Source organism: Urocampus carinirostris, chromosome 7 (genome assembly GCF_059441175.1).
Source record: "Urocampus carinirostris isolate Australia breed hairy pipefish chromosome 7, RoL_Ucar_1.0, whole genome shotgun sequence".
In the NCBI taxonomy this organism is placed as follows: domain Eukaryota; kingdom Metazoa; phylum Chordata; class Actinopteri; order Syngnathiformes; family Syngnathidae; genus Urocampus; species Urocampus carinirostris.
Genome location: NC_142355.1, coordinates 1,022,570 through 1,035,239, shown reverse-complemented (window position 1 = coordinate 1,035,239; position 12,670 = coordinate 1,022,570). Strand labels below are relative to the sequence as shown.

Sequence of the window (12,670 nt, the reverse complement as noted above, 5' to 3'; positions counted from 1 at the left end):
TCTCTCTTTTTCTTTTCTTTACTTTTTCTTTTCCTTTTCTTCATTTTCTTTTCTTTCCCTTTCTTTGTTTTCTCTCTTTCCCTTTCTTTTCCTTACTTTCTTTCCCTTTCCCTTACTTTCTTTCTCATTCCCTCTCTTTCTCTTGCTTTCTCTATCCCTTTCTTTTTCTTTCTTCCTTTTCCTTTTCTTTCCCTCTCTTTCTTTCCCTCTTTCTTTCTCTTTCCCTTTCTTTCCCTTTCTTTTTCCCTTTCTTTCTGTCTTTCTTTCTCTTTCCCTTTCTTTTTCCCTTTCTTTCTGTCTTTCTTTCTCTTTCTCTTTCTCTCTGTCTTTCTTTCTTTTTTCTTTTTCTTTCTTTTTTTTCTTTTTCTTTTCTCTTTCTTTTCTCTTTCTCATTGGTTTTCCATAATAGATTAGGCACCTCGATAAAACAGAATGTGCAGTACCTTCTTATGGTTTCTTCATTTTACTCAAACTGAGATTTTTGAGTTTTTCCTTGCCCTCATTTAGGTTTGAGATCAGGGGAGGGTGTCATGATGGACTGGAACCATTGGCATCAAGGGCATCTCAAATAATAATGACTTGACTAGTAGGCGGTTTAACTGTTCATAATTTGAACCCCGAATAGAATTTACAATATGTACATGAATGTCTACAAAAATGAGAATATTTGAATGGTTAATTTCTGTAATGCTTCTTTGTTTTGTTTTGTTTTATGATATATTATCTGTAATTTAAAAATAAATGATGCAGCAATTGATAGTAAATTTTGCAGGGGATCCCTGCAAAATACATGAAATATAAATAAAAATATTCACAGATAATGTAATGTAATAGTCTGTAGAGCTCTTTGAGACTCCTTGTGATTATGAGCCAAATCAATAAACAGGACTTGACAGATCTACAAAAAATGTGTACAAAACTATTTCAATTTTTGACACTTAACAGATTTTAATTCGAACCGAACATCGACACACACAATTGCTGAAAATACAAAACGATAAAATGAAAGGATATGTTTGTCTGCAGATTGGAAAAATCAGTAAAAAATCATATTTGCAAGTACGACAGACATTTAGGTGAAACGGTGGCTAATATACAAATAATTCATTCGAGCACAAGTTGATTTTGAATCATTCCATTACAGCGCCTCCTTTTGAAAAATGTGTGTAAAATGCTCATTTTTTGTTGGTTGGCATCCCAACATCCCCCCTGTCACGGACAGTTCACTCTGCTAGCCTTCGGGAAGACCACGGCAGTGTGCGGTGCAGGACCGGCCGCTTCTGCAACAGCTTTGTCCCCCCTGGCCATGAGACACTTCAACGGTCAATCCCATATAACAAGCTGTAAAGTAAGCTTAAACGTATTTGCTCAAAAGTGTGTATTGCTAATCCGATTGTATGGCCCTTTCTGGCTTCTCAGTTTTCCTGTCTTTGTTTAAAAGTGTTGGTACTGTCCCAGGGGGGAGGGTCAGAGGGAGTTTATTTTCCTTCTTTGTCTCGTTACTATTCCACCCTTGTGACTTTGATAAAACACAGCGCATAGGGGGAAGGTTTTTAGAAGGAGCGCAGCCGGTGAGAGGAAAGCTACCTTCTTCGCCTGCCGTGGTCTAAAAAAAAAACTCAAAAAGTATTTGAGTTTCCTTATACGATTAGTCAATGGTTTTTTAGCTCTCCCACGCGTAAGTGATAGTTTTAGACCCGACACAAGCCTACCCAGATGCTTTCGCGCATGTTTTTAAATTGTTTTAATTTACAGATGTATATATATTTCTATTACTTGATACTTTTTAAATTCTACTACTTGTTCCTGTATAGTGAATGTTTACCTGACTGCCGTGCAGTACTCGGAAGCTGTGATGATATACCTACTACGGCACATTCATATATTGTGTATATTATATCATCCTGTTACTGTCCTTTGCACTATAGTACAGGATCCTTTCAAATACTCCCAACTCTATACTATGTACTTATTTCGTAATAATACACTCTCGTCATCTCTTTGGGAGGTTGTTCCGCCCCAACCAGGACTGATGTAGTAAAAAAAATGGAGCATAAGGACTCTTTGAACTCAGTTGGGCATTGTTCACACATCTTTAAAAGAGAAAATATTGAACCATCCTGGCACAAGACATGGAGGACAGCAGTGGACAGGAAAAACATAGACGGTAATTATCACCGCCCAAAAGATCATCGGCTGTTCTCTGCCCAGTCTCGAAGTCATTGACTAGTTGCGGATCCATTAACGTAAGTGCCAATTCCCACCCTGGCCACCACCTCTTGAGCTGTTGCCTCAGAGACGGCTTCTTCCTCAGGGCCATCACAACCCTAAACAGATGCACAAAGCTGTGAAAACAAGTTTGGGTTTATTTCACTTTTGGGTGTTGCACTTAGAATAGAATATACCTTTATTTTCATTGTTACAAAATGGGTTGAACATATTGAGCCTGCCCCGCTTCGTCTTTCAGTGTCATTTGCTTTCCACAGCCGGTCATGCAAGCGAATGTCGCCGAGTCCCATGGTTCAGTCACCTTCAACGTATTTTCCACTGTTTCCTTCTCAAGCCACTTATATTATGCTTATATTATTTAGTATTACTGTTGTTTTTTTTGTGGAATTTCTGCAGTTGGGTTCAAATCCAGCTCCAGACTTCCTGTGCGGAGTTTGTATGTTCTCCCCGTGCTTGCGTGGGTTTCCTCCGGGCACTCCGGTTTCCTCCCACATTCCAAAAACATGCATTTCAGGTGAATTGGCCGGTTCAAATTGTCCCTAGGTCTGAATGAGCGAGTGAGTTGTCTGTCCCTGTGTGCCCTGCGATTGGCTGGCAACCAATTCAGGGTGTCCCCTGCCCACTGCCCGATGATTGCTGGGATGGGCTCCAGCACCCCCGCGACCCTACTGAGGATAAGCGGTGTAGCTGATGAGATGAGATGAGATTTCTGTATTTTGTAATTTCTGCTGAATTAAAAAAAATATATTGCTGTAATAGAATTTTTGAAAGACGCTTGCAGTATTTTCATAGTAGTACCTTTTTGTAGTATTTTTTGATTATTACTGTGATTTAATTTTTTCCAGTTATTTGGTCGTAATGTTTCTTTCATAGTATTTATATAGTATTTCTGTCCTGATATCACTGTATTAGTATTTTTGTGTTGTACTATTACTGTATTAATACTTTTGTAGTACTTAATTTATGTAGTATTTATTCTAGTATGATTACTGTAGTTGTCGTTTTGTAGGTTTTTGTTGTAATATTTCTGTAGTATTTTTTTGTGTTTCTATAGCCTTTTTAGAATGAAAGCAAAATAAGAGGTCTTTGTTTATTTTAACATTAAATCTGATATTATGTCGTGTGTTTGAAGTATTTCAATCGTGGTATTTTTGTTGTATATACACAAAGGGAAAGTGGAAACAAAGTTGGCAGCAAAAAAAAAAATGCTTAGTATTTACCGTTTTATACAGTCATTATGTTTTGACCATTTTGGTTTTGTGGGCCGGATGAAAAAAAGCCCGCGGGCTGTAGTTTGCTTATTCCGGGGTTATATGTTAAGAATTTAGTGCAACGTCATGATTTTGACGTAGAAGCTAACCACGCCCACGACAAAAAAAATTATTGTAAACAAAACTTCACGCGTCTCCCCACCATTGGCCGAAAACGCACCAATCGAATCTCTGTGCGTCGCTCTACAATGACGCCACGAATACGTCCCCGCCCCTCCGCTCTCGGGTATAAAAACTCCTCCGGTTACCGACGGATCTTCCCCAGCCGCTCAGTATTTCGGTTGATGGTGAGAATTTGCGAGAGAAAGATGAAGTTAATGCTGGCCGCCACGCTCGTCGTGGGCTCGCTCTTTTTCCTCGCCTTCCCTGGCGGTTCGTCGGCGGATAACAAGAAAATGGGACCCAAAGTGACCGCTAAGGTGAGTGGGGCTCCCTGCCCATTTTTAATAGCAAATGCTAACTTAGCTGCTTATGCTAACCCCTGGCTACGCCACGTCATACACTAGCCGGTTTAGCTAGCTAGCGAGAAAGCAATTTAAGACCAAGTTTCAATACAAAAAACACTAATTCGCGTGACTTTTGTATACTTAGTTCACCCGACGACTAGTTTGTGTTAATAAATCCCGAACCTTCGACTCCTTACTTGCTAGTGCTAGCAAAGGAGCAACTGCTAGCAAAATTGCAGTCACCAGCCATTGTGAGCACCTTGTATTTGTATTTTCTTTTCAATAATGTCACATCACGCCACAAAAGGAACATATCTTCTGTAAAGCGAAAGAGACATACTCTTTATTCGTAAAGCACTTTTCAGATGGTTAATTGCCATTCAAAGTGCTGTTTAAAATATGCTGTGTGCGATAAGACGATGAAATCCCCTCCTTTATCCCTACTCAACTCGAAACACGCAATACAGGCACTTAAAATGATTAAAATATAATAAATGGTAAATGTTCTGCATTTCTATAGCGCTTTTCAAGTCAATGAAGACCTCCCAAAGTGCTTTACAATGTGCTTCACACTTACCCATTCACACACACACTCACATACACCAATAGCGGCCATGCAAGGCGCCGACCTGCTTATTGGGGGCTATATAAATGCAGATCATTTCATTAGGGATTCAGTGTATCGTGTTGATATAGAGTAATTATATAGTGCTACATAAAATACACACTGTCATAAAAATTAGGTAATGTGCAATTTGGGGGGGGTGGTTTAATGTGGGCTTTTACTCCCCCGGGTGGAGTTAAAGAGCCTCATGGCATGAGGAAGAAATGATCTCCTAACATGGAGGAGCCAGGAATTGAACCTGTGATCTCTAATACAAAAAAAAAAGGTGATAGAAATGTGATAACAATACGGCACAGAATAACTGTGTGAGGAACACAGTGATGGGGATGCCTAAATATGGCCTCAGGATTTCAACCAATGAACCACACCCTGCCAGTGTGGGCTTCCAAAAATGAGCTAACATAAAATTCGACTGCGGAATAAACCATACAAATGTGACGTAAAATTAAAGTATTATACAGTAAAAGTTAAACCCAAGCTAAACAAAATATCAGCCATATTTTATTTTTTTAGAGGCGGGTTTTGATCCTCTTAAAAATGATCAAGGGTCCCCGCAGACCTGATGTCCTCCGGCAGACTGGTTCCTCTATCGATTAGGACCAAAATGGCTAAATGCTGCTTCACCATTGGTCTGGTTTGGTCCTCACCCAACAAATCGCTGCCAGCCTCAAGAGACAGGACTCACATCATAAAAGCATATCAGCCATAAGGGATGGCCCAAGACCATCAATACATTTCAAAACTCGTAAAAACACCTTACAATTGACATCGAAACGCTCAGGGAGCCAATGCAGTCATTTGAAATTTGTGTAACAAGTTGTGCTCCCTTCGTTTCAGTCCCTGTAAGCGCAATTGCTGTTGAGTTTTGTTGCAGCTGCAATCTGGCCATGTTCTTTTTGGAATGACTAGAAAGGCATTACAATCATCGAAACAAGATGTCAATGCACGGATCAGCACCTCAATGATTGCCTGAGAGGGAAATGGGTGGAAACCCGTCCTCAAAATAACTTTGGTCGCTTCTTCCATCAATGATTTCAATATAGTTTAACTTATTTTGTTCTATTTCACTGACGCCAGTCTCATGAATCAAGTATTTTCAACTGCTATACACTAATTTTATGTCTTTTGCTTTTTATGCTATTCAATTTTGTTTTATTTTTCAATAATAAAAATGGGTTTAGGACTAGATAAGTTGTTGTACTTGTTCCTATTCCTGTTGAACAAGGGTGTCAACAATGCTTCCACCTTAATTACAAATGATTATTTTGTTCTTTTTATAAAAGCTTTTATATATTTGTTTTACATTGTTTTAATATTTTAAATTTAGACCAGATATATTTAAATTAACCAATAAAATACATTTGAAATATGTTTGAAATGATTCAGAAAATACTGAAATACATTGAAAACAGGTTACATTAGAACATCCATTATCTGCACTGCTTATCCTCAGTAGGGCCGCGCGGGTGCTGGAGCCCATCCCAGCTATCTTCGTGCAGTGGGCAGGGGACACCCTGAACATATGTGTATTAATTGTATGCTAGGAGTTAATCAAATAAATAAATACAATTTTTTTTTTTTTTTTTTTAAAGAACTTGAATGTTTCCAAATATATTGACAAAATACACTTGTGTAAAGTAACAACACGATGTAACAATTCAATTTTTTAATTTGGGTAAATTAATAAAAATCATTTTTATAATAGTTAAATCAAATGAACTATTGGACAATTAATCATGATAAATATTGTCTGCAATAATTGTAACGGCAGGTCTACTTCGATATGAAAATCGGCGACGAAGACGCGGGACGGATCGTCATCGGCATCTTCGGGAAGACGGTCCCCAAGACGGCTGCCAACTTTATTGCTTTGGCCACAGGAGAGGTGCTCATCCTATTCATATTTTTCTTTTTCTTTTTTTGTCTCGTATTATGCCTACCCACACATGTGTTCGCTGTATTGCGTGCACTATATTGAATTAGAATACTGTTAACGTAGACGTTCTGTATCCCGCTTGCCTGTTCAATTCTACTTCTAGGTGTCTGACCGGACATTTGAACAAAAACGAGAGCTGAAGAGCAGTTCTGTTGGACTTAAATCATGAAAAAAATTAGTAAATAAACAGAATATTCTGGGCTTGTGAACAGGACGCAGTCCTCCCTAAACAAGCATTAAGAAAATGTCTGACTACTGTTTTTATAGGAATGGCGCGGTTAGACAAACATTTTCCAGTCAACGCAAGGAAATTACATCTTCACAACGAACCTTTTGTCTAGACTGAATATAACTTGGTTTTGTGAATGGTGTACGGTTATGGCAGACTTATCAGAACACTACATGGTTTCAGACTCCGTATCGGTACATATCAAAAAATCTTTTTTTAAATTTTTTTTTAGTCATGAGCCAGCCTCTGTCAATTCTTAACTCACTCTGATGTAAGACCTCAAAGTGAGAATTGATTTTTTTTTTTTTTTCACGTTTTGTCAAACTTGCAGAAAGGCTTCGGCTACAAGGGCAGCAAATTCCACCGTGTCATCAAGCAGTTCATGATCCAGGGAGGAGACTTCACCAAAGGAGACGGAACTGGAGGTAAGAAAATGGCTTGGTTTGACGTTGGTCCTGGCTAGAGGGAAGATCTAGCCTAAAAATCTCAGCGGGTATGATAGCCTGACCCAGCCTGAGCCCGACCAACTTGATTTGCAAGACCGAACCCGAAGCGGACTTAAAATTTCAGATTTTATTTGTGAGGACTCGGAAGGAGGAGAGCTGATTTATGAAAACAAATTAAAGCCTGCCTTTTGTAACAAGATCGAAGTTGAACAGCATTGTGTAAAAAATCATTGACGGGACTGTGTGTAATATTTGGTTGCCTCCTAGTGGTACAAAAACTCATCCATTAACAAAACATTGATTTTAATAAAAGGCGAAAATACATCAACTATTAATGTTAATTTTAATATTCCTGGGTGGAAAAATGTCTCTTTAAACATAGAGGAATTCATATCTAGTATGTCCGCCATGTTATCTTGCTGCTACGCTCTGCTCATTTGGCACGAGTTTCCTTTCACATTAGACGATACAGTGCGATCGAGTGGTCAATAAACACACAATGTACCTTCAAGAGTTGACAGAATTATTTTAAGGCGGTCTGTCATATTGATGGGTTGAAAATTGTCTCTTAAGCTACACTAACAGTACATCCTTTAGAATCTAGTGCGGCACTTGGAGAGCCAGAGAGATAAAGAATGAAAGCCTGTTAAATGCAATTATTTTTCATTTATTTTTTTTAGCATGCACATATCGTTTTAGTATAATTTTTTATAAACCTCTAGCGACCTTTAGTCCCGGTACAATCGAGTCAGCTTCTCCTCATCTCCATTCCTCCAAGGCAAGAGCATTTACGGGGACCGCTTCGCCGACGAGAACTTCAAGCTGAAGCATCACGGCCCCGGCTGGCTCAGCATGGCCAACGCCGGCAAGGACACGAACGGATCGCAGTTTTTCATCACCACCGTCAAAACCAGCTGGCTGGACGGAAAACACGTGGTCTTTGGAAAAATCCTGGAGGGAATGGTGAGGTTCTTGTTGCTTTCCAAAATGCGGGGGGGTTTATCTTCCAGTGATTTTTTTTTTCCCGTAAGGGAAAGAATCTAACGGGACATCGCACGCGTTGCGTTGTAATCGGAAGCACTCATGGATGCTAACGCCTTAGCGTATCTAGCAATTTGAAAGTAATTGTGCTACCGGAGGCTGTGGTTGTGCCGCCAAATACAAATATAGCAACTTAGTATCTAAATTTAGAGGGAAGGTAAAATAGTAAAGCAAACACTTTTGAGCAAGTTGAAACGATAGACTTGAGTCAAACGATAACACCCTGCATTTTGGGGGGATTCAATAAAACGGTAAAGCACGGAGATTTTGTATCATATATAACTTGCAGGGATGGCTTTGGCGCAAGTTTGATAAGGTGAACTTGGGGCGGCAGTAACTCAGGAGGTCAGGCGCTCGTCTTGGGATCCAGAGGTCGCAGGTTCAATTATATGTCAAAGTGTCCTTGGGCAAGACACAGAATCTAATGACCCCGATAAGCAGGTAGTCTTTCCAAAAATCACGTGATTGGGATTTTCCAACTGTTTACAAAGGGACTACATGCACTTTGACATTTAATAAATTTTATGTGTCTTTGTTTTTTTGCTATTTTCAGACAAGGAACTGTAATAGTCATCCATATCAGTAGGTGGCAGTCATTTTTATGTACTTTTTATATACTAATTATCTGGTAACGAGGTAGCACAGTACATTTAATGACTTAATTTGTTTAACAAAGCGGTTTAAGATTGCATTGTAAAAAATAAAAACAAAAACAAACCACATCATTCTTTTTTGTTTTAAGTATTTTCTTTTTATATAGTAATTATCTGCTTATGAGGTAGTACAGTGAAATATTTGACAACTACATTTTCAATGGACGGTGTGCCTCTGAACTTTTTTTCTAAATAAGTGTACCTTGGTTCCAAAAGGGTGTGAAAAACACTGATTTACTGTATATGCATACAAAGTTAGTAAAGTCATATTCCCAAATAAAAGAAATTACTTTTAGATTTCTGAATTTACATGGCTTTTTAATATATTTCGATATTGATAATGATGAGAATAAATGTATTTCCATGTGCTAACTGATGAGCAGATATATTTCTATGCAATAAAGTAATTCGCTCAGGAGGTAGAGCACTCGTCTTGGGATCAAGAGATCGCAGGTTCGATTCCTGGCTCCTTCGTGTTATATGTCGAAGCCCCTCGCCCCCTTCTTAATGTAATGTAAAGTAATGGGCCACTTACAATACTTAGCCCCTAACCCTAGTCCTACACCTAAACCCATCTGTAACCCTAGCTCTAAACCTATTTTGGAATCCTACCTTCAGTTTAGAACCCTAATATGGAGCTTAACATTAGCTCTGGAGGTAGAGCGCTCGTCTTGGGATCAAGAGATCGCAGGTTCGATTCCCGGCTCCTCTGTGTTATATGTCTAGGTGTCCTTGGGCAATACACTGAATAGCTAATGCCCCCAATAAGTTGGTAGGCGCCTTCCCTGGCTGCATAGCCGCTATTGGTGTGTGAATGGGTAGGTGTGAAGCACATTGTAAAGCGCTTTGGGAGGTCTTCATTGACTTGAAAAGCGCTATATAAATGCAGACCATTTCCCATTTTAAAAAATGGAAATCTGCTTGACACTGTCCCAAAGATATGCTTGGGCGTAATTGGCAGGAGCTGGATTAAGGCCCGCGCGCACTTGGCGATCGTCGGTTTGCCTGTGGCGTCACTTAATACACTTTGTTTTTAGAGGGAAAAACGGTATCAAACCTGTTTGATATTTTCGTTTTTCAAATATGTTGGGTAGCGGGGAAGACTGCAATTTGAAACGCTGCGGTGACCGGAGTTATTGTTTTCAAGTCAAGTCCCATTTCTGTGTTTGGCCCTTAATCACAAAAATATCTCAAAGGACTGCACAGGATTACAATGACACCATGACCTGATCTTAAACCAACATGCGGGCAAGGAACAACTCAAAACCTCAGCGTGAGGATAAAAGAAACCTTGAGAAGGGGCCTCACCAGTGGTCATCCCCCTTCCAGGATGACCAGGGTGGAATACATTTAGCATCGGGTTACAGTACACAAACAATAGTAAACATCAATAAAAGAGAACATTAGGTAACATGTTGAAATTTGTCCGGAAAGTGTATGACGGCAACGACGCCCCCGGTCTGTAAACTAGCCCCGAAAGTCCGGAAATGACATTATTCTGTCAACGCCGTCTTCTGTCCCGTTTCAGAACGTGGTGACACAAATCGAGAACACCAAGACGGACAATCGGGACAAGCCCTTAAAAGACGTGGTCATCTCGGATTGCGGCGTGATCGAAGTGGAAGAGCCATTCGCCATCCCCAAGGAGTAAGAAGATCAAGTGGCGGAAACGGGATTTGCTCCCGGAGGAGGACGACGACGGCGCCGACCGACGCTCGTCCGAAAGCGCTGTGGAGGAGCGCGCCGCGACACCAAGCATTCCGAGGTGCTTTACCTTTATTTTTGGATTTTTGTTAAAAGGAGCGAGTCTTGGAAATAAAAGCTTCCGGGTTTTCTTACGATCTTGTCGCTTATAGTCATTTCCATCCTTCAATTGGGATTGAAAGTGGGCGTGGTCACACTATGTCCTGCGGAGGGCCAGCCAAACAAAAATGCTCCTCAAGATATATGTGAAATGGTAAATGGGGTACTAATAAAAACCTTTTTTTTTGTTTTGTTTTTGTGCCAACTTTGTCACCATTGTCCCTTTGTGTTTCTACAACAAAGTTACTACAAAACTTAATATGAAATTTAGTGCTTAAAACAGGGGTGTCAAACTCATTTTTGTTCTCTCGGGGGCCGGACTAGTAGATTAGAGAGAAAGAAATGAGAGTAAGAGGGAAAGAAAAGTAGAGAGGTAGGACAGAGAAATTGAGAAAGAGAGAGAAACAAATGAGACAAAAAGAAATAGTGAGAGAGGGGGAAAGAAAGAGAAAGAAAGAAATCCAAAGAGAGAAGTGGAGAAAAGAGAAGGAGAAAGGAAGAGAGAGTAAAAGAAGATAGAAAGAGGGAGAGAGAGACACCTGGCTTTAGCAATATCAAGTGGACATATTTCAACCTGCAGCTTGTTTTTCTCTTGCACTTTTCTGCACATTGTCTCGCGGGCCAGATTCAATCCCTTAGTGGGCCTGATCTGGCCTGCGGGCCACCAGTTTGACACCCCTGGCTTAAAAAAAAAAAAACGAGGACCTAGAATATTTGCTTTCATTCTGAAAAATACTAAAGAACACTACCACTGAGATGGGATCTGCAACCTCCGTGGAACTGTTTAAAATTTCTGCTTAAAACACATCTATGCTCTAGTTTATGAATGACCTATATTTCCTGTTGACAGTAATTTGTTATTGCAACATCCGTTGCAGCCTGGTCATCCTGGAAGGGGGAGGACTTCATGTGCGGTTTCTTCTCATGTTGAGGTTTTTGAGTTTTACCTTGCCCTCATGTAGGTTTTGGATCAGGGGCTGCTGTCATAATAGTCAGTAGTTTTCAATAATCTGTGATCCGTGCAGCCCTTTGAGACTCCTTGTGATTAAGGGCCAAACCAATAAACATGACCTGACTACAGCAATACTAGAAAAATACAATTATAGAAATATTATTGGTACTATGGAAATGCCACCGTAATGCTAAAATATAAAAAAATACTGCTACAGAAGTATTATAACTGATATTAATACCAAAATACTACAGAAATTCTACAATGACACTACAGATGCTTTAAAAACATAGAAATTCTCCAAATATACTACGACAGAAATGTAACAATAATGCTACAAAAAGTCCATTCTACAAAAATACTGTGGAAATGCCTCTACCGAACGCTACAAAATACCACTACAGAAATATTGTGACAGCTGTACTGCAACACATTTTAATCTGAGAAAATACAAAAAATCGTCTGTAGAAATGCTACAGAATGCTACAAAAATTCTAAATTAAAAAAATCTATAACTACAGTAATAAGATCATATCTAGTGCTTAAAACTGGAACCTAATATATGAGTAACCTCTAATCACGAGTGTTTCAGAAACAATTAGATGAAACTAATCCCTTTCAAAAGAAATCTAAACCAAAAAATATTCATAAATGGTATCCGTCTCCAGGATGGGCTTGAAATGAAATGAAATGATCTGCATTTCTATAGCGCTTTTCAAGTCAAGACTTCCCAAAGCGCTTTACAGTGTGCTTCACATTTCCCAATAGCGGCCGTGCAGCCATGTAAGGCGCTAACCTGCTTATTGGGGGTATTAGGGGTTCAGTGTCTTACCCAAGGACACTTGTAACACGGAGGAGCCGGGATTCGAACTGCGATCTCTTGATCCCAAGACGAGCGCTCTACCTCCTGAGCCACTGCCGCCCCCAGACTCTAAATAGTTACCCACCCCCGCTTTTAAGTATATTTGAGTTGGGGGCAGCAATTGCAGTGCAAATCCCCTTTTTCCCCCCCACCCAAGAAGATAATTTTTTTCAGGTT

General features: G+C 39.7%; 1 protein-coding gene across 1 annotated transcript; it reads left to right on the top strand.

The window, feature by feature from the left end:
- Positions 1-3,738: 3,738 nt before the first annotated feature.
- Positions 3,739-10,714, top strand: ppib (peptidylprolyl isomerase B (cyclophilin B)). The gene is made up of 5 exons (XM_088339486.1): positions 3,739-3,919; positions 6,343-6,456; positions 7,068-7,161; positions 7,961-8,145; positions 10,405-10,714. Exons 1-5 carry the CDS (start codon positions 3,785-3,787, stop codon positions 10,525-10,527), a joined length of 651 nt encoding a protein of 216 aa, XP_088195612.1. The 5' UTR covers positions 3,739-3,784; the 3' UTR covers positions 10,528-10,714.
- The last annotated feature ends 1,956 nt before the right edge of the window (positions 10,715-12,670 follow it).

Coding starts and splice junctions, on each gene's coding strand:
- ppib (XM_088339486.1), top strand. CDS start 3,785: ATGGTGAGAATTTGCGAGAGAAAGATGAAGTTAATGCTGGCCGCCACG. Junction 3,920..6,342: donor GACCCAAAGTGACCGCTAAG/GTGAGTGGGGCT, acceptor TTGTAACGGCAG/GTCTACTTCGATATGAAAAT. Junction 8,146..10,404: donor GAAAAATCCTGGAGGGAATG/GTGAGGTTCTTG, acceptor GTCCCGTTTCAG/AACGTGGTGACACAAATCGA.